This window comes from Schistocerca cancellata, chromosome 3 (genome assembly GCF_023864275.1).
Source record: "Schistocerca cancellata isolate TAMUIC-IGC-003103 chromosome 3, iqSchCanc2.1, whole genome shotgun sequence".
NCBI classification, from domain to species: Eukaryota; Metazoa; Arthropoda; class Insecta; order Orthoptera; family Acrididae; genus Schistocerca; species Schistocerca cancellata.
Window position 1 is genome coordinate 153,747,411 of NC_064628.1, and position 26,829 is coordinate 153,774,239.

Sequence of the window (26,829 nt, forward strand, 5' to 3'; positions counted from 1 at the left end):
CACTCCACCACCGGTTGCATGCAATCTATCCTTTCTAAACACCGTCTGTACCTTTGTAAAAATTTCGGCAGATTTTATCTCTGGCTTCAGCCAACTTTCTGTACCTATAACGATTTCAGCTTCGGTGCTTTCTATCAGAGCTTGAAGTTCCGGTACTTTCCAATGCAGCTTCGACAGTTTACACTTACAATACCGATTGCCGCTTGGTTCCCGCATGTCCTGACTTTGCCCCGCACCCGTTGAGGCTGTTGCCCTTTCTGTACTTGCCCAAGGCCATAAAACCTAAAACACCGCCCAGCCCACGCCACACAACCCCTGCTACCCGTGTAGCCGCTTGTTGCGTGTAGTGGACTCCTGACCTATCCAGCGGAACCCGAAACCCCACCACCCTATGGCGCAAGTCGAGGAATCTGCAGCCCACACGGTCGCAGAACCGTCTCAGCCTCTGATTCAGACCCTCCACTCGGCTCTGTACCAAAGGTCCGCAGTCAGTCCTGTCGACGATGCTGCAGATGGTGAGCTCTGCTTTCATCCCACTAGCGAGACTGGCAATCTTCACCAAATCAGATAGCCGCCGGAAGCCAGAGAGGATTTCCTCCGATCCATAGAGACACACATCATTGGTACCGACATGAGCGACCACCTGCAGATGGGTGCACCCTGTACCCTTCATGGCATCCGGAAGGACCCTTTCCACATCTGGAATGACTCCCCCCGGTATGCACACGGTGTGCACATTGGTTTTCTTCCCCTCTCTTGCTGCCATATCCCTAAGGGACCCCATTTCGCGCCTGACGTTGGAGCTCCCAACTACCAGTAAGCCCACCCTCTGCGACCGCCCGGATCTTGCAGACTGAGGGTCAACCTCTGGAACAGGACAAGCAGCCATGTCAGGCCGAAGATCAGTATCAGCCTGAGACAGAGCCTGAAACCGGTTCGTCAGACAAACTGGAGAGGCCTTCCGTTCAGCCCTCCGGAATGTCTTTCGCCCCCTGCCACATCTTGAGACGACCTCCCACTCTACCACAGGTGAGGGATCAGCCTCAATGCGGGCAGTATCCATGGCAACCACAGTCTTAGTCCGATCGGGGGATGCGTGGGACGAGCTGGCCGTCCCCGACAAACCCCCATCCGGACCCCCACAGTGATTCCCATTGGCAACAGCCTCAAGCTGTGTGACCGAAGCCAACACTGCCTGAAGCTGGGAGCGAAGGGATGCCTGCATCCGAACACAGCAGTTGCAGTCCCTATCCATGCTAAAAACTGTTGTGCAAAGAACGTCTGAACTAATCTACAGAGAGCGCAAACAAATCGACACAAAATTTAAACGGTTATTAAAATACAAGATTGCCTAGTAAATGCAGTAATGCTGCTACTTGCGCACTGCTGACACACTGCTCGGCGGCGTAAGGAGACTACGCGATTTTACACTATTCAGGTACTAAAACGCGATGCTACAACTCTCAAATACTATAATACACACGAAATTTATGAATTAAACAATGCAAGTACAAAAAACACGCAGAGAAATTAAGAATTAAACTATGTAACAAATGAGTGAGCTAGGAGTATACAACTTGCTGCTGCAGCTGCTTATCCAACGGCGGCAGGGAGCACACTGACTGTGACCAACCGACACTGGCCGTTCAAAACAAAAACAGAAGACAGACGACTACGTGAATTTACACTATTCACGTACTAAAACGCCATGCTACAACTCTCAAATACTATAATACGCCCGAAATTTATGAATTAAACAATACAAGTACCAAAAACACGCAAAGAAATTAAGAATTAAACTATGTAACAAATGAGTGAGCTAGGAGTATACGACTTGCTGCTGCAGCTGCTTATCCAACGGCGGCAGGGAGCGGGAGGATGACCTGCAAAAGGATCTTTAGCAATTGCATGTCTATGAGAAATGGATCCAACGTGCGTAAGATAGCCATCTACGGAGGAAAATTGTAAGGTCGGCGCATGATCTTCAGGGTCCGTCTTCGCCGACACGTGTGGTATATGTATGTACGAAGGTAAGTGGAGGAGAAATGGCGATATCCTGATTGCAATCGCAAGACTGCCATAATAAATACAAGTTGCTCAGCGCTGTGATCCTATCAAAAGTACGATCATTTGGGGTATCAAGCGAAATTTGTAACTGAATTCAGGATTTATTGGCAGAAAGAATGCAGCATGTTATCTTGAAGGATAGTCATCAACATTTGCAGAAAAAACCTTAGGTGTGCCCCAGATAACTGTGATGGGACATTTGCTGTTGGTATTTCATCCTAATGACCTCGTAGATAATATGAACAATAACCCCAGAATTCCCATAGCTGAAGCAGTTATCTATAATGAAGTAGCATATCAAAAAAAGCTGCACAAGTATTCAGTCAGATCTTGATAAGGTTTGAAAGTGATGCAAAGACTGACAACGTACTTTAATGCTGAGGAATGTAAAATTGTGCTCTTCACAAAACCAAAAATCTGGTGAGTAAAACATGATTGAGTCACAACTAGCCAGCCGGGGTAGCCGAGCAGTTCTAGGCGCTTCAGTCTGGAACCGTGCAACCGCTACGGTCGCAGGTTCGAATGTGTGTGATGTCCTTAGGTTAGTTAGGTTTAAGTGGTTCTAAGTTCTAGGGGACTGATGACCTCAGCTGTTAAGTCCCCTAGTGCTCAGAGCCATTTGAACCATTTGAAAGAGTCACAACTGGAATCGGCCAACTCATATATATAAATGGGTGAAAGTATTCGTACGGAGCAGTTATCTACGTTAAATCATATATCTACACCTACGTGTACGTGATTACTCTGCTATTCACAATAACGTGCCTGGCAGAGGGTTCAATGAACCACCTTCAAGCTTTCTCTCTACCGTTCCACTCTCGAACGGCGCGCGAGAAAAACGATCACTTACATTTTTCTTTGCGAGCCCTGATTTCTCTTATTTTATTGTGATGATCATTTCTCCCTATGTAGGTGGGTGCCAACAGAATTTTTTCGCGATCGGAGGAGAAAACTGGTGATTGAAATTCCATGAGAAGATCCCGTCGCAACGAAAATCGCCTTTGTTTTAATGATTGCCACTCCAATTCACGTATCATGTCTGTGGCACTAGTTTCCCTATTTCGCGATGACGTAAAAAGAGCCGCGTTTCTTTGTACTTTTTCGATGTCATCCATCAGTCTCACCTGATGTGAATCCCACACCGCACAGCAATTATAATAGGGCGGACTAGCGTGGTGTAAGCTGTCTCTTTAGTAGACCTGTTGCACCTTCTAAGTGTTCTGCCAATGAATCGCAGTCTTTGGTTTGCTCTACACAAAACATTATTGTTCCAGTTTAGGTTATTTGCAATTGTAATCCCTATGTATTTAGTTGACTTTACAACCTTCAGATTTGTGTGACTTACTGTGTAATCTAAATTTAGAGAATTTCTTCTAGTACTCATGTGAATAGTTTCATACTTTTCTTTATTCAGGGTCAATTACCACTTTTCGCACCATACAGATATCTTATCTAAATCATTTTGCATTTCGTTTTGGACATCTGATGACTTTACGAGACGGTAAATGACAGCATCATCTGAAAACAATCTACTCAGATTTTCTCTTATGCCATTAATATAGATCAAGAGCAGTAGGGGGCGTATAACACTTCCTTGGGGAACGCCGGATATTACTTCTGTTTTACTCGATGACTTCCGTCTATTACTACTAACTGTGTCCTTTATGACAGGAAATCACGAATCCAGTCGCACAACTGAGGCGATATTCCACAAGCACGCACTTTGGTTAGAAGACGCTTGTGAGGAACGGTGTCGAAATCTGGAAATCTGAAAATATGGAATCAATTTGACATCCCCTGTCTATATCACTCATTACTTTATGAGTATAAAGAGCTAGTTGTGTTTCACAAGAACGATATTTTCTGAATCCGTGCAGGCTATGTGCCAATAAATCGTTTTCTTCGAGGTAATTCATAATGTTCGAACACGGCATATGTTCCAAAACCATACTGCAAATTGTCGTTAGTGATATGGGCCTATAATTCGGCGGATTACTCCTATTTACCTTTTTGAGTATTGGTGTGATTTGAGCAATTTTCCAGTCTTTAGGTACGGAACTTTTTGTGAGCGACAGGTTTTATATAGTTGCTAAATATAGAGCTATTTCATCAGCATACTGCGAAAGGAACGTGACTGGTATACAATCTGGGCCGGAGGCCTTGCCTTTATTATTATTTATTGTGTTCGAGTATAATGACTTTTCTGGAGACTAGAAATCTACTCTGTAGGAATCAGCATGGGTTTCGAAAAAGACGGTCATGTGAAACCCAGCTCGCGCTTTTCGTCCACGAGACTCAGAGGGCCATAGACACGGGTTCACAGGTAGATGCCGTGTTTCTTGACTTCCGCAAGGCGTTCGATACAGTTCCCCACAGTCGTTTAATGAACAAAGTAAGAGCATATGGACTATCAGACCAATTGTGTGATTGGATTGAGGAGTTCCTAGATAACAGGACGCAGCATGTCATTCTCAATGGAGAGAAGTCCTCCGAAGTAAGAGTGATTTCAGGTGTGCCGCAGGGGAGTGTCATAAGACCGTTGCTATTCACAATATACGTAAATGACCTGGTGGATGACATCGGAAGTTCACTGAGGCTTTTTGCAGATGATGCTGTGGTGTATCGAGAGGTTGTAACAATGGAAAATTGTACTGAAATGCAGGAGGATCTGCAGCGAATTGACGCATGGTGCAGGCAATGGCAATTGAATCTCAATGTAGACAAGTGTAATGTGCTGAGAATACACAGAAAGATAGATCCTTTATCATTTAGCTACAAAATATCAGGTCAGCAACTGGAAACAGTTAATACCATAAATTATCTGGGAGTACGCATTAGGAGTGATTTAAAATGGAATGATCTTATAATGTTGATCGTCGGTAAAGCAGATGCCAGACTGAGATTCATTGGAAGAATCCTAAGGAAATGCAATCCGAAAACAAAGGAAGTAGGTTACAGTACGCTTGTTCGCCCACTGCTTGAATACTGCTCAGCAGTGTGGGATCCGTACCAGATAGGGTTGATAGAAGAGATAGAGAAGATCCAACGGAGAGCAGCGCTCTTCGTTACAGGATCATTTAGTAATCGCGAAATCGTTACGGAGATGATAGATAAACTCCAGTGGAAGACTCTGCAGGAGAGACGCTCAGTAGCTCGGTACCGGCTTTTGTCAAAGTTTCGAGAACATACCTTCACCGAAGAGTCAAGCAGTATATTGCTCCCTCCTACGTATATATCGCGAAGAGACCATGAGGATAAAATCAGAGAGATTAGAGCCCACACAGAGGCATACCGACAATCCTTCTTTCCACGAACAATACGAGACTGGAATAGAAGGGAGAACCGATAGAGGTACTCAAGGTACCCTCCGCCACACATCGTCAGGTGGCTTGCGGAGTATGGATGTAGATGTAGATGTAGATTAAGTGATTTAAGCTGTTTTGCTGCACCGAGGATATCTGCTTCTATATTTCTCATCTTGGCATTTGTTCTTGATTGGAATTCAGGGATATTTACTTCGTCTTCTTTGGTGAACGAGTTTCGGAAAACCGCGTTTAATAACTCTGCTTTAGTGGCACTGCCATCAGTTACTATACCGTTGTTATCGCAGATATAAACTCTGTCAAACGAAACAGACACCACTCTTGATGACGTCGCCGGTTCGGACGATATAAATGCATCCGCACTGAAATAAAGGTCAAGGAGCTGTTGCGCTCTTATATATCAGTGCGGATGCACTAATACAGCCCGAGCTCGTAAGAGAATCAATAATTTGCGAGTAGGGGGTTAATGGACGCGGGACGCTACATTGCATCGTCGGATAACCTGGAAATTTGAGTCGGGAAGGAACCGTGTCTGGATGGTCGAATTTTAATTTGTTTTATTACTTTTAAATGTCAGTTGAAAATTATGTACTACTGTGGAATGTTATGACTAATTAAAAAAAAAAGAAGCGGTAAAGGCAACCACTCGCGAGAAGCGGCAAATCCGGGTTCGAAACCCGGTACGGCACAAGTTTTTAACTTTCACCATTGCAGTAGAACAATGCCCTGTGCGGCTGGAAGTTGCGAAATCCTACTGATCACTTCTTTTTCTTTCCCCATTCTCTATTTCATAAAAAAGATATCAGTTCATTGGCAGGTTACTAGGAATATGCAATCCGTCTACGTAGGAGATTGCTCTTATAACACTTGTGCGACTCCTCCTAGAATGTTACTCACGTGTTTGGGACCCGTGCGAAACAGGACTAAAAGTCACAGGTTTGTTTGACCCATGAGGGAGCGTCACGAAGATTACGAAGATGGTATACACTACATCCGTCTACGTGTACCTCACGTGGGCATCGCGAAGACAAGATTTAACTAATTACAGCCCCCATAGAGGCTTTTCAGCAATCATTCTTCGCCCGCTGCACAAATGAATTGATTAGGCAGAAGCTTTAGTAACTAATACAGTGCGAAGTACGCTCTGCCACATTCCATAGTGGTTTCCAGGGTACAGATGTGGATGCAGACGGCTTCCTAATTGTTGGTGTCTACCCTTACTCACAGACCGTCTTACATGTAGGATCATTGTGAACAAACTGCCTATTGGCTTCTGTCTCGGGTTCTTCGGCCGACGTTCATCTAATGATTTTTCTGACGTTTCGCCAGCACGAGTGGCTGGCATTGTCAAAGCTTCACCCTCCATTGCCGGTCGTGAACTGGAGCCGAGCTCGCGGCCGCAGACTATATGTACCTGGCGCGCCAACGTCCGAGGGCTTCTACGCGGTCATTTCCGGTGCGGTTCTCCTCTTGCTACAAGCTACCGCACCGGAAATGACCGCGGAGAAGCCCTCGGATGTTGGCGCGCCAGGTACATATAGTCTGCGGCCGCGAGCTCGGCTCCAGTTCACCACCGGCAATGGAGGGTGAAGCTTTGACAATGCCAGCCACTCGTGCTGGCGAAACGTCAGAAAAATCATTAGATGAACGTCGGCCGAAGAACCCGAGACAGAAGCCAATAGGCAGTTTGTCAACAAGTGGGCACAAAGCCTTAACAATTTTGTATCATTGTGAACGTTAGTTGTGCTCGATGTCTAAAAGACGGCGGCGCACAATAATTCTCAATAGCTGTCAATAAAGGTTTCCAGCATTAAGAAGAAAGGGGGGAGAGGGGAATGAAGTTTAGAATTAGTACCGCGACGGCGTCTAGGCCGTTACAGTCGCAAACGTTGCTGTACTGGACACGAATAAGAAAGAAATCTGCTGCGACCTATCCAAAGAAACTATACCCGCATTCACGTGAAATCATTTAAGGAAGGTGTGGCAAATGTAAGTCTGAATTTCCAGATGGAGATTTAAAACCCACTCCTCTTTAATGCACCAACAACGACGTGTTGTCCACAACACTGTCGGTAGTTTTCATGGCAAAGCAAATTACTGATGAAGTTAACATCGCGCGGAGTATAAAGAGCGGCATATGGACGCTTATTCATGTCGAAGAGTCACTGATACATTGCAGTGAAACGACCTTTTGTACTCTGCTCTGAGTCGGTAAAATATACAAGGGACTGCGTGATTGGAAGAATTGAACTGTACAAAATAGCAACGTATTTCCGTTTTAAACACACATTTTATCTGTTGATCACGGCATGAGTAACTAGCTGCTAAAATGTGCCTCGAGGCTGGTACGATTTGCATTGGTTCGTAATATAGGTAATCTTACCTTTGATATAATTCAGCAAATATAATAAACCATGATCCAGGAATACTAAGGATAATTTGATTCTACATTCCTGTAGTGCGCGCAATGTTATATCATTCTAAATTTTTCTTTACTATAATTTGCCAATTATCGCATATCCCGATCCAGTTCATCTGACCTAACGTGACTTTCTTGCACGCAAGATTTTCATTTTGCGTAATTTGCGCCAGATATACTGTTCAAAATAATTCCCATTGCTTGTTCATATTTTAGATAAATCTGAAACTTTGTTCCACGCCATAACATTTCAAATACTCCTACACTTCCCTCAGCGTTTTCGGAACTCTGTGCGGTTCTATTTGACCAGTTCTCACTAGCTACAACATACGAATGTATGCCTCGCTTCATTCGTCTAGTACGATTTTGTTGAAGGTAACAGCTTTAACAATTGCAACAACTCTGTCTCGTCTGGTTCTTTTAGATTGTAAGACCTTATCCCATTGTTTCCCACGCTTTCAATTATAAAATCATTTTCATTTACGATTCGCAACAAGGGTCCTCAAAATTTAGCGGAACATGCGTCTGATAAAGCTGTTTAGGGATGATTCCCCGCTAAGCGAATTGGACAGTTAATGACCCAGTGACTTGAGCCAAGCCCCAGCTTGGCCGTGCTGATCCCGTAACCCACATTAGCAGTGATTGCGGGAACTCCTCGTCCATTATCTGCTTCTGATGTTGCGAAATGGCTGTCAGCTGAGAGGCGCATTGCGTAATCTGACTTGGGAACTCGCGATACCGATTTACCAGGCGCCATTCTTACTCGTAAATTTTATTCACAGCGACGTTACAGCTAGCCATCTGTTATTTATGTAATTGGAAACTACTACATTCTCATCGATAACATATTGGGGAATCCAACAGTACCTTTCATATATTTTGAGAACTTTGTATACAAGTTGCTTATTTTATTGTTCTTGCTTCTTTCGTTTTTATTTCTTTGTAGCAATCCTTTCCGCTGCACTTGTATGCTACGCTATATTTTTTAATCTCTCTGTATCTCTACACTTATCCCTCCAGCGATTCTTTGTGACTAACTATGTATCTTACCATCCTGTTACTCAAGCTGATAGGAGTTTATATTTTAAAGTTTGGTAACCTACATGCTCCTCAGCGTTTAACAGCTTCTTAAAATGTTCTCTCCACAGATCTTTTATATTCCATGGATCTTCAATAATGGTACCGTCCTCTGTTTCCATCTTTACTGGTACTTCAGAAGCCTTCCTTTTATTTTTCATCATTTTATAGAACATTTTCTTATTGCTCTTCACGTCTTCTTCAAGTTTTTTGTAAACTCTTCCCATGCCTTTTTCTTTGCTGTATCCACTATTTCTTTGCACTTCTTCTTTTCCTCTATATATCTTTTATGGTCTTCATCATTTTTAGTTTTCCACCATTTTTCTTCTAACTGCTTGGATTGTGGTATCATCCCACCAACTTGTCTGTCTTATTTTTTCCTTTCCAGATGTTCTGCCACAAACTTTCTGTGCTGCTTCGACTAAAGTGTCTTTGAATAAACTCCATTCTTTTTCTACATCGCAGAAAACTTCTTTTGGAAATTTTTGTGTTATTAATTCCCTGTACTTCTCAGCACATTCACTCTCCTTCAATTTCCAATCCCTTATCCTCATCACTTTCTTCTGTTTTCTATTTTTCACACACTGATTCATTTTCCACTGTCCCACCAGTAATCTATGGTCTCCATCTGCACTCACACTTGGAATTACCTTCACATTTGTTACTTTCTCTCCCCATTCCCTATCTATTAGAATATAATCAATTACACTCTTCGTTCTTCCATCCCAACTGTATCTGGTGATAACATGACTTTCTCTCTTCATAAACCAGCTGCTATTTTCATTCCATTCCTCTGGCACAAATCCAGGAGTCTTTCCCCTTCTTCATTTCTGCCTCCATATCCAAAACATCCCAATACTTGCTCAAATCCCTTTCTGTCTTTGCCTACCTGTGCATTAAAATCTCCCATCACTATATTAGCACTCTCTATATGGTTTTCTAACACATTTTCAAAGTCCATCTTCTCTTCTTCGCTACATCCCACTTGAGATGCATAAATCTGTATTACTTTTAGTGTTTCTTTTTGGAACCTCAGGTTTAAGATTATGATCCTGTCTGATATATATCTCACATTTTCAATACAGCTTTGTACATTCTTATTCACCATCACTGCCACGCCATTTCTTCCATACCTGTTATTCCCACTCCAGTACAGTATATTATATATTATTATAGTATATTACAGTATATTATATATTAATATATCAACCGATGAAAAGCCATGTCATGCTTTGTGTCCACCTCCACCAAACACTTTGGGTAAATATAGGCAAGCTGAATTTTCTGTCACCCTGCATGAGTTTACACATAAAGATTCTCTTCCTTTGGCAGTAATGGAGGCAATAAAACCTATTTACATAGATCTGGAAAATCCTGAGCTAGTAAACAAGTGTTTACATGGTAAGACCCAGAATGTGTATCAATGCTTCAATAATGTTGTGTGGTGCTGTGTGCCTAAAATGTATTAGTGGGCGTTATGACACTAAAGTTAGCAGTGTCTGATGCTGTAATAACTTTTAACGGTGGGAAGTATCAAATATTTAATGTTCTGGAGAAGTTAGGGCTAAGATTTGGACAGAACACAGCTAAAGGACTACGGGAACCGAATGAGCTTCGTGTACGTGAAGCAGAGTTAGCTGCTCAGCAAAGCCGGCCGGTTGTGGCCGTGCGGTTCTAGGCGCTTCAGTCTGGAACCGCGTGACCGCTAGGGTCGCAGGTTCGAATCCTGCCTCGGGCATGTATGTGTGTGATGTTCTTAGGTTAGTTAGGTTTAAGTAGTTCTAAGTTCTAGGGGACTGATGACCTCAGATGTTAAGTCCCATAGTGCTCAGAGCCATCTGAACCATTTTTGCTCAGCAAATGACAAAAGAAGCAAGAAAGAAAAGGAGGAGGCAAGCACTGGGCTGTTGTGACATTGAAGAAGACACAGACTATGGGCCAGGGCAATTCTAGTGCATAAAATAATTTGTAATAAAAAAAGTTTTAAACCTCAATATCTCTTAACAACATTTTTTGCAATAAATGATCCGTTTTGTAAAAAGGTACTGATGGTAGAGACATGGAATTTTCGCAGCATGCCAAGTGTAAGATTCAACACATATGGAACTAGAACAATTGAAATATCCTGAGTTGTTTTGTTTTTATGTTCATTTATTTACAAAATTCTATCAAAAAATTGAGTGTTGGGAAAAAACGATAACATGCCCCACAATACAATTTTAGTGTTAACTCTAGTTCAGTATATCTAGAAAGGTGCATTCAATAATTAAGGAAAATTGTAAGTTGGTGTCTCAAAAAGTTTCCCAGATAATGGGTCACAAAATTCGATAATTTGACATTGGCGGCATAGGACATACAATTCCCCCTTAAAAGCAACGGTGGTAACATTAAGCATGCAGTGGTAATTCCACCAAGTTGCTGACAAGAATAATAAAGAGAAGAATGGAAAAGAAAACTGAGGACGTGTTGGATGACGATCAGTTTGGCTTTAGGAAAGGTAAAAAGACTAGAGAATCAGTTCTGAAGTTGTGGTTGACACTGGAAGCAAGACTAACGAAAAACAAAGACACGTTTATAGGATTTATCGACCTGGAAAAAGCGTTCGACAGTGTCAGATGGTCCAAGATGTTCGAAATTCTGATAAAAATAGAGGTAAACTACAAGGAGAGACGGGTAATATACAAATGTACAAGAGCCAAGAGGGAATAATAAGAATGGAAGAGCAAGAACAAAGTGCTCGGATTAAAAAGGATGTAAGACAGGAATGTAGCCTCTCGCCCCTACTGTTCAGTCTATCCATCGAAGAAGCAATGATGGAACCAAAAGAAAGATTCCAGATTGGAATTATAATTCAAGGTGAATGGATATCAATGATAAGATTCGATCATGATATTGCTACCCTCAGTGAAAATTAAGAAGAATTACAAGGTCTGCTAAGTGAAATGAACAGTCTAATGAGTACAGAATATGGATTGAGAGTGAATCGAAGAAAGACTAATGAGAAGCAGCAGAAATGAGAACAGAGAGAAACTTAACATTGGGATTGATGGTCGCGATGCAGATGAAGTTAAGGAATTCTGCTAGCTAGGCAGTAAAATAACTCATGAGACGAAGCAAGGGCAACATCAAAAGCAGATTAGCACTGGTAAAAAGGGAAATCCTGACCAAGAGAAATCTACTAGTATCAAGCATATGTCTTCATTTGAGAAATAAATTTCTGAGAATGTACGTTTGGAGCCGGGCATTGTATGGTAGTGAAACATGGACTGTGGGGAAACCGGTACAGAAGAGAATCGAAGCATTTGAGATGTGGTACTAGAGATGAATGTTGAAAATTTGGTGGACTGATAAGACAAGGAATGAGGAAGTTCTGCGCAGAGAGGAAAGAAAGATATGGAGAACACTGACAAGAAGAAGGGACAGGATGATAGGACATCTGCTAAGACATCAGGAGATACCTCCAAGATACTAGAGGGAGCTGTAGAGAGTAAACACTGTAGAGGAGACAGAGACCGGAATATATCCAGCATACGAGGATAACTGAGGATATAAGTTGCTAGTGTTACTCTGAGATGAAAGGGCGGACCGTATATAATGACCAATATATATATATATATATATATATATATATATATATATATATATATATATGTGTGTGTGTGTGTGTGTGTGTGTGTGTGCGCGCGCGCGCGCGTGTGCGTGTGTGTGCGTGTGTGTGTGTGTGTGTGTGTATGTGTGTGTGTGTGTGTGTGTGTGTGTGTGAGAGAGAGAGAGAGAGTGTGTGTGTGAATCAAAGAAAAAGGAACAAACGATCATAATCTTTTCATCAAGTGCAATAAATGTTCAAATGTGTGTGAAATCTTATGGGACTTAACTGCTAAGGACATCAGTCCCTAAGCTTACACACTACTTAACCTAAATTATTCTAAGGACAAACACACACAGCCATGCCCGAGGGAGGACTCGAACCTCCACCGGGACCAGCCGCACAGTCATGGACTGCAGCGCCTGAGACCGCAACTGCAACACTTCTTATTTAGAAACAGATAAAATATTAGGGAAATTAACCGTTCTGCCCTGTACATAAAGGAAATCGATTCGAAAACGAGGCCTATTGGTCTGCAGCCTTATTGCACTTTCATAAATGTATCCTGTCTAGACCTATGCGATGTAGACACGATACATTCATGGGAATCGTACTGTATTCTTGTTACTGTTAATATTGAACGTTACACACGATTTACTTCCTTTATTATAGTCTAAATGCGAATTTCTTCGAGAAAAGAATGTCGGTAAAGCATTTTCTTTCCACATCATTTCTCTAACCTGATATTCGTAACTCGTAAACGGTTTGCGTATAAGAAACTTTTGTAGTTTTCTGCTTCTGTTCCATTACTTAACTTAGATCAGAGTTGTGTCTCATTCTATTACCTAACTTCTATCAATCAACTTTTATCCGTCTCATTCAGTGATGTTATGAAATAATAACTTGTCAGTTTAGTGGCTATGTCGGACCTCAGAATTGGATAAGCAATGGAGGTCTCGCTGTTATTATCTCGTGTATGACGTCAACCACTTCACGTAAATTACGGTTTCTTCGTTTCGCTTTCTTAGTTTACTTACCTATAAGCGTAATTTAGTGAGGGGATTTTCCCACAAATCAGGCTGACCGTATCACGCTGATCGCCATTTCTGACTCGATTCAGTTTTCAGCATGGTTAATAAGGAAAATACGATCTGAGGACGGCGAAATAAATATAAAACAAGATTTATATCCACATATGGTGCGAGAATTATCACTTGTAGGTATATAATGCAAAAAAAGCTTTTTGCAGAAAAGGCAATAGAAACCACGTAAGGACTTCATGCGCATACATTCATGTCATCCAGCCGGCCAGAACGCAATTGAGTCTTGATCATTTCCGCAGATCTTCGTGCGATGATTCTCACAAAACTTTTCGTTTTGTCCTTCATAAACCGAGTCGTACGAGTACCACGGCGATTCCTTAAACAAAATTTTCCTATTTCGTCCTGTATCCTTGTCCTGAACACTCTAATTATAATTATATCGAAGAGATCCAATTTTCGTTCATTCCCTTGTTTCTTCCAGCTATTGCTAAGCTCACAGGACAAAACAATGTAGCCCTTAGAGGAATCATTACAAGCATCACTTAATCCTGTGTAATTCCGCCTGTCGACTTGATAATCGCGTGGATTCCATTAGGAAGTGAGTCCACTAGGCTGCGCAGGTACGTCGCATCCAGGATCTGGTGGGAGAGTGTTCAGAAAGCCACTCACATGTTCCTCCAGCCCGATGAACTTTGCTGTTGTAGTCTTTATGTCCCTGAGTGAGCAATGGCCTCTTGCGAGGTGACCGATCCCAACTTTTCATTGCGGGCAATTCCCGTCGCAATGTTCTATCGCTAACAGGTTGGAATGGATCTTAATTCAATTCCTGCAGAAACTGCTGTTAGGTTTAAACGTCCACTGCATGCAATTGCCGTGCATTGTGCTCTCGCTAACACGTTGGAATGGGCCTTCATTCACTGCTTGCAGCAATTCCTGTCTGGTTTGGGAGTGATTTTGTTTCACAAGCTGCGAAACGCGCCTCCGGATCCACTCAGTCAGAATATTTTTCCGACTACAATTCTAATTTCGTGCTTCCTGGCCACGAGTTACACCACTGCTTTTAGATACGTTGAACAACCCGCCGCGAAACACCAACAAATCCAGCAGCTTCACACATCGTATGGCCTTGGGCACTGCCAAGCACGTTGTCCCTTTTGTCACTCTGTCACGTCCTTACATTTACCCATTTTTACACATAACTTCCGCTTGAAATATAAATGTCTTACTAATCGATACTGCTTTATGATCACGCAGAGGCAGTGCGCGCGCGGTTGAATACGTCACTTCATCGTTTCCCTAACTGTAAAGCCTTAACGAATCATCTGTGCGTGCGCAGTGGGATGACTCAACTTTTTGTCTGGTGATCTTATATCATCATACAATGTTACCTATATTAAGGAAAAAAAGAAGAAATGAAACTGTTCGCATTACTCACGAACCGTTTCTCATAGTGAATGAGTGTGGGTATGTTTCTCCATGTTTAACTGTGTCAAATTCAATCAAAATTGAGCAACTCAGTGGCAGCGCGCGAGCAATTTACCAGTCGTGCTTTTGCGCCCCACCTGAACGAAAAGCTGTCAAACTTCCTGTGCACTCTCAGACAAAACAACTCGCTGACACTGCAGAAGAGGTGCCTGCAGGACACTACCGACCAGGTGATCGATATGATCGAACGTGTCACAAAATTCAATCCTGTGTAGGCTATGTTGTCTTACGTGCTTCCGTAGTAACATTATAGCATACTAATATTTACAAGGGATTTCAAATTGATTCCTTATTTCTAGATTTCCAGAAGCTTTTGATGCTGTACCTCACAATTGCGTGTTTATGGAATACCGTTCATGCAACTGGAAAAGTGATTTCCTGTCAGAGAGGTCGCAGTTCGTTGTAGCTGACGGGAAGTCATCGAGTAAAACAGAATTGATTTCTGGCGTTCCACAGGGTACTGTTATAGGCCCTTTCCTGTTCGTTATCTATATAAACGAATTAGGAGACAATCCGAGCGGCAGTCTTAGATAGTTTGCAGATGATGCTGTCGTTTATCGACTAGTAAAGTCATCAGAAGACCAAAACAAACTGCAAAACTATTTAGAAAAGATGTCGGAATGGTGTGAAAATAATGAAAAGTCTGAGGTCATCCACATAGGCGCTAAAAGGAATCCGTTAAACTGTGATTACACGATAAATCAGTCAAATCTAAAAGCCTTAAATTCAACTAAATACCTGGGAATTGCAATGACGAACAACTTAAATTAGAAAAAACGCTTATAAAATATTGTGGGGAAGGCGAAACAAAGACTGCGATTTGTTGGCAGAACACTTGGAAGATGCAACAGATCTACTAAAGAGACTGCCTACATCACGCTTCTCCGTCCTCTTTTGGAGTATTGTTGAGCAGTGTGGGATCGTTACCACATACGATTGACGGAGTACATGAAGAAAGTTCAAAGAAGAGCAGCACGCTTTGCATTATCGATAAATAGGGGAGTGAGTGTGACGGACATGATACAGGATTTGAGGTGGACACCATTAAACACGTTTCTCGTTGCGGCTGGATCCTGTCACGAAATTTCAATTACCAGCTATCACCACTGAATGCGAAAATATTTTGTTGACGCTGACCTACATACGGAGAAACGATAATCGTAATAAAATGCGGGGAATCAGAGCTCGCACGGGAAGATCGAGGTGTACGTTTTTTTCCTCTCGCTGTTCGAGAGTGGAATAATAGAGAATTAGTGTGAAAGCGGTTCGATGAACCCTCTGTCAGGCACTTAAGTTTGGTTTGCAGAGCGTTCGTGTAGATGTAGATGTAACAAAAAGAAATATATGACTGGCAGTGAACAAAGCATTATTCATTTTGTCCCAACTACGTTGCCTGACATGGAGTTTGACAGTAGTCTTCGAGACGTAATGTAGCCCATTTCTGAGTCTTTTCTAAGGCACTAACTCCCCTTCTTTATTTACAAATGTAAGCAATGCATTCTGCAACATTTAAACGTCGTTCCTATTCCTTCCGCCGTAATTAATATAATAATAATTTTTTTCGAGATGAAGTTCTCAATACGATACAAATTACTGACGAGAAAAACAGGTGTCGCATTTGTAAAACACGAAACAGTATATATAGAAATAACCGTTTCCCAGAAAATACAGTCTCATTAAGTGTTCACAGTATCAGCAGATGTGCACTCGGCTCAGCGTGTGCTGCGGCGCGCTAAACACGCTGCACTGAGAGGTAGCGTCTGACGTAATCGCTACTTCTGGAGCAGCTTGGCTGTGTGTCAAGACAGTAATATGCGTCGCCACCATCAGCTGGAGATTTCTCCCAGGTCACCCAACTGTGTTGCGTTTATAGCAAACAATGGATCTCATAACTTGACCAAAGTGAAAATGGACGTAATTATTACCATAATTTTTCTCTATATTTAGCACGTCTCAGAGACACATAACGCTTTTGAATGCATCTCCTACGCCTGCAAACAGATAAACTACACTGCCTGACAAAAAGTGAAGCACCCAGAAGGGGAGGAGTGAACGAAATGAAACTTCACGGATTGAGAGAGGGTGCAACGTTACTTCAGTGTTTTCAAAACTAAGTCAAACTCAAAAGGAACTTGGGAGTACGAGCCCCTTAACAGTATGACGTTGTACCTCCTCTGGCTTAGATCCATGTACTGATTAGGATGACAAAAGAGACAAAAAGCCGAAATAAAGTTTCCTGACGCAAGGTGACCTACAGGTGTTGTAGCTGATCCCTGTATCCTGGGTCGAATTTGATGTCCGAACTGATTCCCTACACGTTCTATTGGCAACAGATCCTGACATGTTGCTGGCCACGGGAGAACCTCGGCATCACGCAGACATTTCATATAGAGACATGTGCCATGTGTGAACGAGCACTGTCCTGCTGAAAAATGGCACCGACCTAGTGGCGCATGAGAGGTAATGCTCCGGTTCAAATAGTTCAAATGGCTCTGAGCACTATGGGACTTAACTTCTAAGGTCATCAGTCCCCTAGAACTTAGAACTACTTAAACCTAACTAACCTAAGGACATCACACACATCCATGCCCGAGGCAGGATTCGAACCTGCGACCGTAGCGGTCAGGTGGTTCCAGACTGTAGCGCCTAGAACCGCTCGGCCACCCAAGCCGGCAATGCTCCGGATGCAGGATGTCCGTGACGTACCCTTGTCCCATCAGAGTACCCTGAATCACTACCAGCCGTGACCTACATACATATCCGATGGCTCCCCACACTGTGACGCCAGAAGTACGCCACTGTGCCCTGCAAAACATTGGAAGAACGGCACATTTCCCCAGGTCGCCGCATTACTCGCTGACTATTGTCATCCAGGGTAGTGCAGAGCCATTCCTCCATGCTTTCTGTTCACGGCACCACTCCAGTCGCAGCCGTTTGTGTTTTGGTGTTAACGCCAACCTAGGCATGGGACAGTAATTCCCTAATCCGGCACCTGCTAATTTCCGACCAGTGGTTCGATATGACACAGAATGTTGTACGGAGTCAGTTACTTGTTCGGGACAGTCAGGGATGTGAGGGGTTAAGATGTACTTGGTGCACAATACGACGGTTCTCCCCTGCGATAATCAGACGTCTTCGACCGGAACACTGATGAGTACGTCTACCCTCACGTTGCCAGACAAGCCAACATCGGGTCACTGACATGTCTGAATACCCCACAAATCTGGGTACTGCACGGTTCGATCAGTCGGCCAACTGGAGACCTATGATGAAACTATTTCCATCTCTGTCGGGTACTGATAACTCTGTCTCACATGAATACGTGGCATTTATACGTCCTTCACAGTAGTCTCTCAATATCTGACGCTCTTCACGCCCCTTAGATACGCTAACAGGCCTCGTAACAACGCTAAACACGAACAACAGTAAAGCTCTCCGGTGGTTGGTCTACTTCACGGAGGAATGAAACTGTAATCACTTACATACACGTCGATAGCGTGTACCTTTACGAACGTGTAATGACATTCGACCACGTCTTCTGATTGATTCACTTTTTCGTCATGCAGTATTTGTCCAAGTCAGTCTCCAAATTATAGTTGTCTGACGCATGCAAACAATAACTTTGTCATCTTATGTCAATATTACAATTTATAGCGTCATAATGATCAGCCAGACTTCCCAAACCTATGTGCAAATATTAGAGAGCCCGCTTGCATTACAAGTACTTTGAACATTTAGTTAGTATATCATTAAATATTAAGTTTTGGCTACGCAGACCTCACTATAATTTCAAATGTTAATTAATTTTACAAAATTCTACGCCGCTGCCGTTGCCATTCGTTTTGTTGCACACTCCTAGTCTTCTTCTTCTTTGTGTCAATTCAGTGTAATATATTTCGCTTTGTGAAACTTCAGAGGTCCTCCAGCAAACCATCCACAGCTCTAGGATGTTCTTCGTTCTAGAGAGCAATAATACTTTAATAACGCGCCATTATTGTTGGATTAATATATGAAAAACGTAAAGATTTCGAATCTCAACTACCTAACTGGACACAAATATAAACGATGTATTGTGATCGCGACTTTTTTATCTCTGATCACCGATCTTGTGTTTATATTCAATCACTGTTCGATTCGTTGTCAGATGTGCTACTACCTTGCCGTATTAGGACACTCCCGTTACGTTTTCTCCATTTGCATTTTTCTGACGCTTCACACGGTATTTCACTCTTTACACACGCTGCAAATTTTCTGTGGAGTTAAAATACTGATCCAGTCCCTTGACATATGCAGTTTGCTGTCCACAGAGAAGGATTTTCATCTTTTTCATATATTGCGTTCCAGTTGCCGTAATTTACAATCATACGTGCTAGGAAGCACATTATATCCATCTAAACCGTAGCAACAATTCACTACAAGTTTTCATTCCCCATCTCAACGTATGTTTCAGTACGTTAAAATTACACAACACTAGAATTCGCGTTATGTTTCTAACTGTTCTGTAATTTGCAATGTACGGAACTAGATAAAAAAAATTTTATAAAATTCGGTTATGCGTGCCAACTTTTAATTACATCCAAGAGCTTTCTGTTAAGAATTTAAGCACACATCGGTAAAGCAAGTCTGTCAGTAACTTTCAACGTCCATAGCACTTCATTTGGTGGTGTAGCAAGTCGTACTACAGAAATTAAAGGCATTAAGCGTTCCACATCTCTGAAGTGTCTCTTCCTAGATCAAAACAAACTGTATTCAGATAAAAAAGTTTGCAACATGAACAATAGTAAGTAAATACAATAATAATTGAAAGAACACATGTGAATCAAAGGACATGGAAAAAAATAGCAGCGCACGAATTACGGTGTAGGCAGCAATAATATTTTGTTTTGATGGATGGCTGATGGACAGGCAACTAATATCCTGCGTCGAGGTTAGAGCGCTGAAACGCTGAACGTAGATTTACTATTCGTTGCTAGACGAAGGGGGCAACAGGTTCTCTGCTTTGGGAGAAATCTTCGCGACGGGGTTTTGAAATTATCCAAGCTGTAACAGTTGATTCCAATACGTCGTGTTGTCACATCTCTTCAACTAGCCTCTTGCTGCAGCACTGCAGAGAATGATAAAGCTACTACAGAGTATATTCATCATATTCCGAACGACAAGAATACTATATCGACTCGTTATACAAAAATAAATTATAATGTCTTTGTGAATCAGAGCTGCAACGCCAAGTTGCTAAATTAGTATTCGGGAGGTGCTGCTCCCATAGTTCGCTTCAGTTGAACAGGTAGATTCAGTCTCCTTAGAATAGCGAAACGCGCTCGACTCTGTAAAGTACCTTCGATTACTAACGAAGATAAACATACTGAGTATCTTTGCAAATATGTGATTTGACTAATAGAGGAGAATGATGCAAAGAAACCAAAGTAATCGGGTGCTCGTCGAGGATGCGTAATATGTGCTGTGCTGAATATACGTAAAAAATTTATCTGACAGGATAGCAACACTATAACATATTTTAATTACTATGCTGTTTTTCCAGAAAAAGTATCGTATTTCGAGAGATCATAATTAATTGCAGAAAGACTGTGACAAATTTCTCACACGTTGTAATGAATGAGAGCTACCTTTAAATATGGATACAGTAAAATGTAACATAGATAAAGAAAGGTAAAGAACCCTGACTGTCTGATTACAAGTTTTCTGGTGCACATATTGACCAAATCTTATCGTATAAGTATTGAGGAGTAATACTAAGAAACTATAATGCAGAATTGTAACGATCATAAAATTAGTATAAGGAAAGGGGACAGGAAGACAGAATTGCTGAATGGGTTCTGAGAAGGATTCTGTAAGGGTGATCGTATACAAGCGACCAGTTCTATTGTTCCAATGTTTGATTCGTTAACGAGCAGACTTTGCAATAGACGTCCAACGCGCTGATAGGATCGTTCCAGCTCGGTAAAACGCACACGAAAGTGTAACAGAAACGCCCGGCAAACTTGAGTTGAAACCCTGGGTAGTCAGTTAGCTCATGGGAAACCATGTTTGCTACGTCCTGTATTGGGGAAAGACTGTTTGACGATTGTGGTGCCACTATCGCACACTTCGCGTAGCGATCATGAGAATAAGGTAGATTATGGCGTTTACAGAGGCTTATGGACAGTAATTTTGCACTCGTTCAGATCGCGAATGGGATAGGAAAGAAAATCGATAGTTTTGGCACGACATATCCTCCGTCATGCAGGGCACAGTTGCTTGCGGTGTATATTTAAGTAACTGTACATAAATTTTATTTAGAGAAGAGCCAGTTCGACGTATGGAATCCCTGTGAACGTATTTGTATTGTTGTTAAAAGTTACGCTAAAATACGTACACTATCTGATGAAAGGCATCCTGTTAGTGGACATTAGCAAGAGTTGCGTCCATCCTTTGTCTTTATGACGCTTTAGACTCTGCTGGAGGCACTTTCAATAAAATGACTAGATGTTTGTGGAGGAATGGCAGCCCATTCTCCCTCAGCAGCCGAAACTAGGGAAGGTAGTGATGTTAGACACTTGGGGTATGAAGCGGAGTGGAACTTTCTAACTCGTCCCATAGTGCTCCATTGCGTTCATGTCGGGACTCTTGGCAGATCAGTCCATTTCAGGAATGGTATTGTCCAAAAACCACTGCCTCGCAGATGTTGCTCTGATTTAGTGCGTTGTCATGCCGATACAACCATCGTCTACCGTACGCATCACACAATGCTGCAAAATGTGTTCCCATTCTTAGCACTTTTAAAACATTGTTTAACTATGAAAACATCACCATACCGCAACATGACCTGCTTCGTATTTCACCGTTGTCACTACACATGATTGCAAATGACGCTCTCCAGGCATTCGCCAAGCCCAAAGCATTATATCGCATTTTCACAGGGTATAGCCTGATTCATTCACGGTTTCAGTCACCAATTGCCCAGTGACTTCGCTTTGTAAATCAGCCCAATCGTCGCTCAACATTGACTAGAAAAATGTATGTCTTATGATAAATTGCTCTACGACTGTATCCCATTCTTTTTAACTCCCTACTCAAAGGTTCTGAGTTATGGAGAGCTGATACCACTTTGGAACTCAAGAGTAATTCCTTCTGTTGAACTGATGCGAATTTTTTCACCAACGTAACACTCGACGATCCCTGACATTCTGTATATGAGCTCTGCCGGATCTCGGTTTATCTCTTGTTGTTCCATCGCGTTTCCACTTTACAATCACACCACCATGAATCAATTTGGGCAGCTTTAGAAGGGATGAAATGTCCCTTATGTATTTGTTACTCAGGTGACAAGGAATAACTGGTCCCTTTTCGAAGTCATTGACCTCTCCTTATCGACGTCTTTTGCCTTTACTGCCTCTCTAGTCACAACAGAATAGCCCCCACCTCCGTTTGAATTGGTGGATCCTCCCTTCGTAATATCTAGTGGTCAATTCCGCATTACATTGGGGAGTCCCGATACTTTTGATCATATAGTGTAAGTCTAGTTTGTAAAATACTAGGTATGTTGGTTTAATATAAGATATTCCCCAAAGGCTCTACCCTGTCCGCAGTGGCCAACTGAATAAACGAAGTTTGTTTTTGGAATGGATCAGCCGTAAGCAGAACACAATTTTTTTCTTCTCTTCTATTACTCAGATAAGTTTCGCTGAAGTTTCAGCACCATCAGTGGTCTTTCATTTTCTTCCTATAAAACAATGGCAAAAATCCTCTTTACTTTTTGTAGACATATAAATTCGAGTTTTTAAAAACGTATGTACAGAGAATTGGCCAAGTGCGAATAGGACTCGCGCTGCGAGGGCTCCGCATAAACTCAGTTATATGTATATAAATGGTTCATTCGTCCCGGGGATTAACAACCATGACGATTTTTACGCGTTACCGATATCGACACTGGTAAGATAGAAATTTGCGAGAATATTTTAAGTTTAAATCTTTCGTGTAATTCGTAGGAAAAAGGGAGAGAAAGACAGTTGGATAAATGACACGCAATTTTTTTTCATGTGAGATATGATTAGAAATTAACAATTTTCGAATTCTTTCCTTCAGCTGTATGTGAAGCCTTGCTTCTTTCCTTATTTTATGACTCCATTTCAACGGGAAGTACCCTCCAGGTTTTGATGAGTGAGTTTGCGAATGTAAAAGTATGTGGCATAAACAGCCGTATTTTGTGATTAAACTGACTTAGATGCTTACATTTTTTACACAGTCGAAGGACCGTAGAACTTAGTACGTGACATTATGTTCTATTGTGTACACGTACTCGTTACTCAGAAAAGGGTGTCTTAACAGACGAACAGACAGACAGACGGATAAAAAATGACAAAAGTATATGTGATATAATTATAAATTAACAATTTTCATATTTTTTACTTTAGCTGTATGGTGAAACTTTGTTTCTTGCCAAATTTCTTGATTTTAAGTCAACGGTAACAATCCTATAGCTTTTGGTGAGTGAATTTACGAATAACAATATATGACGTAAATGACCATATCTTATGCTTGTTTAACTTAGAAGTTTATATTTTTTACACCGTGAAGACACCATAGATCGTAGTATGTGACATAAATTTCAACTTGATACGTCCATTCGTTTCTGAGAAAAAGGGGTCTTAAGAGTCAGACGACAGACAGATTGGCGGACAGATGGACAACAAAGTGATCCTTTATAAGGGTCCCGTTTTCACAGATTACGGTACGGAACTCTAAAAACTCGAACTTATACGTGTACAAGTAGCAAAGAGCATTTTTTTCAGCGAAAAGTGTATAGGAAATAGAAGAAAAGAAAAAAAATTGTGTTTTGCTCAAGGCAGACCCCTTCCAAAAATATATTTATTTGTAAGCAAACACAGAGAGAAGAGTTTCATCCTATAGATCATTACTGAATAAATGAAAGTTTTGCGTGATTTTACGAAGGGCGCCGGTGACGCTGTGGTGGATGGGTGCCGACAGGAGCAGAGCGAGCAGCCGCAGCCGCAGCATGTCGGAGTGGCAGCTGTTTCGGAGCAAGCGCGTCGTCCTGGACGAGGGCGTGCAGGAGGCGTCGATCTACGTGACGCCGGAGGGCCGCATCCACCGCATCGTCACCGCCAGCGACCGCGCAGCCGGCAAGGCAGACGCCCCCTACCTGCCGCAGGGCGCCACGGTGCGTAGCACGCGCTCTCCCTGCACTTCTCTCATTCTGCAATTTTTCTTTATTTTTTTGATAATTCCCCTTTCTCTGAATTTTTTTTTTTTGCTCGTGATTTCCATCACTGAATTCGAAAGCATGGCTTTTAGGTGGTGGAAGGAGGAGGCAGAATTAACGAACGTTTTTTTAAACAACTTTAATCTAGTTATATTTATGAACACGAGTCAAGAATTCATGGATTCTCGCTATTTATACAATGACTCCCTCTGCGCTCACCAAAACTGACGTATTTAAAGTTATGTACGGACCAAGTCTCGAACAAAAATGTATGGGGTGAGAAATATAAGACAGTCCAACTCCAACTTAGATCCGAATGATTAAAAGCTCTAGTATGCAAAACTTATTGACGAAAGTAGCTCTCATGATGTTTCACTTCCAAGTAACATAGCTCGATGAATCTTGAACAATATGTAAAAAGAACTGCTACGGTATAGTACATAAGCTAACTGGAAGAATTACGCAAACAAGATGAACAGCCTCTTCATCTCAGAGTAGCACTTGCACCCTAGTCCTCAAGTCCTCAATTATTTGCTGGATATATTTCCAATCCCTGTCTTCCTCTACCGTATTTACAACCTAGTACCATGGGCGGCATTCCCTGATTCCCTGGTGTCTTAACAGATGCCCTATCATTCTGTACCTATTTCTTCTCAGTGGTCTACATATATTTCTTTCCTCTCCGATTCTGCGCAGAGCCTCTCCATTCCTTACCTTACCAGTCTACGCAATTTTTAACATTCCTCTCTAGCACAACATCTCAAATTCTTCGATTCTCTTCTGTTGCGGTTTTCCCACAATCCGTGTTTCACTGCCATACAGTTCTGTACTCTCAACGTACATCCTCGGAAATTTCTTCTTCAACTTACGGCCTATGTTTGATACTAGTAGACTTCTCTTTGCCAGGAATGCTCTTTTTGCCATTGCTAGCCTGCTTTTGACGTACCCCTCGCTCTGTCCGTCATGGGTTATTTTACTGCTTAGGTAGCAGAATTCCTTAACTACATCTAGTTCGTGACCATCAATCCTAATGTTGAGTTTCTTGCTGTTCTCATGTCTGTTACTTCTCATTACTTTCGTCTTTCTTTGATTTACTCTCAGTCCAAATTCCTTACTATGTAGATTGTTCATTCCATTCAGCAGATCTTGTAATTCTTCTTCACTTTCACTCAGGATAGCAATGTATGAGCGAATCTTATCATTGATATCCATTCGCCTTGAATTCTAATTCCACTCTAGAACCTTTCTTTTGGTTCCATCATTGGTTCTTCGATCTGTAGATTGAACACTAGGGGCCAAAGACTACATCCTTATCTTACACCCTTCTTAATCCGAGCACTTCGTTCTTGCTCATCCACTCTTATTATTCCCTCTTGGCTCTTGTACATGTTGTATATTACCCGCCTGTCCCTGTGGCTTATCCCTATTTTCCTCAGAATCTGGAACGTCTTGCACCATTTGAAATTGTCGAATACTTTTTCCAGGTCGATATGTCCTATGAACGTGTTTGATTCTTCTTTAGTCTTGCTTCCATTATCAACCACAGCGTCAGAACTGATTCTCTGGTGCCTTTACCTTTCCTAAAGGCAAACTGATCGTCATGTACCACATCCTCAGTTTTCTTTTCCATTCTTCTGTACATTTTTCTTGGCAGCAACTTAGATGCACGAGCTGTCAAAATTATTGTGCGATAATTTCCGCACTTCTCAGCTCTTGCAGTCTTCGAAACTGTGTAGGTATTTCACAGGAAGTCGGATGGTACATCGCCAGACTTACGCATTCTGCACTTCAGCGTGAATAATCGTGTTGTTGCCACTTTCCCAGTAGTTTTAGAAATTCTGCCTTATTTGATCTTAACTCTTCCAATGCTCTTTTAAATTCTGATTCTAATACTGGATCCCCTACCTATTCCCTATCGACTCCAGTTTTTTCTTCTACCACATCAAACCAGTCTTCCCGCTCATAGCGTCCTTCAGTGTACTCTTTCCACCTATCCGCTCTCTCCACTGCATCTTATGCATTTAGCAGGGGATTTACCATTGCACTCTTAATGTTACCGCCCTTGTTTCTAATGTCACCTAAGGTTGCTCTGACTTTTCTATTTGCTGAGTCAGTCCTTCCGACAAACATTTCATTTTCGATTTCTTCGTATTTTTCATTCAGCCATTTCCCCTTAGTTTCCCTCCACTTCTTACTTTTTTTATTCCTAAGCGACTTATAATTCCTATTCCTGAATTTCCCTGGACATTTTTGTACTTCCTTCTTTCGTCGATCAACTGAAGTATTTCCGCTGTTACCCATTGTTTCTTCTTTGTACCTATGTATTTCTTTCCAACTTCTGTGACTGTCATTTCTAAAGTTGTCCAATCCTCTTCAACTGAACTGCCTGCTGAGATATTCCCGAATGTATCCTTATAGAACTTCAAGCATAACTCTTAATTCCTTAATACTTCCGTATTCAACTTATTTGCGTATTGATGCCTCCTTACTAGTCTCTTAAACTTTAACCGTATTCATCACTACTAAATTGTGATCTGAGTCTCTATCTGCTCCTAGGTCCGCCTTACAATCGAGTATCTGATTTCGGAATCTATAACTGACTGTGATGT

At 41.9% G+C, this 26,829-nt stretch overlaps 1 protein-coding gene across 1 annotated transcript in view; it reads left to right on the forward strand.

The window, feature by feature from the left end:
- The window catches only part of LOC126174773 (allantoinase), a 218,258-nt gene that overhangs the window by 20,752 nt on the left and 170,677 nt on the right, over positions 1 to 26,829 (forward strand). The window contains exon 2 of the mRNA XM_049921114.1: positions 23,986 to 24,178. Coding sequence (XP_049777071.1) covers positions 24,014 to 24,178 — 165 coding nt within the window. The 5' untranslated portion in view covers positions 23,986 to 24,013. The remainder of the gene's footprint in view (positions 1 to 23,985; positions 24,179 to 26,829) is intronic.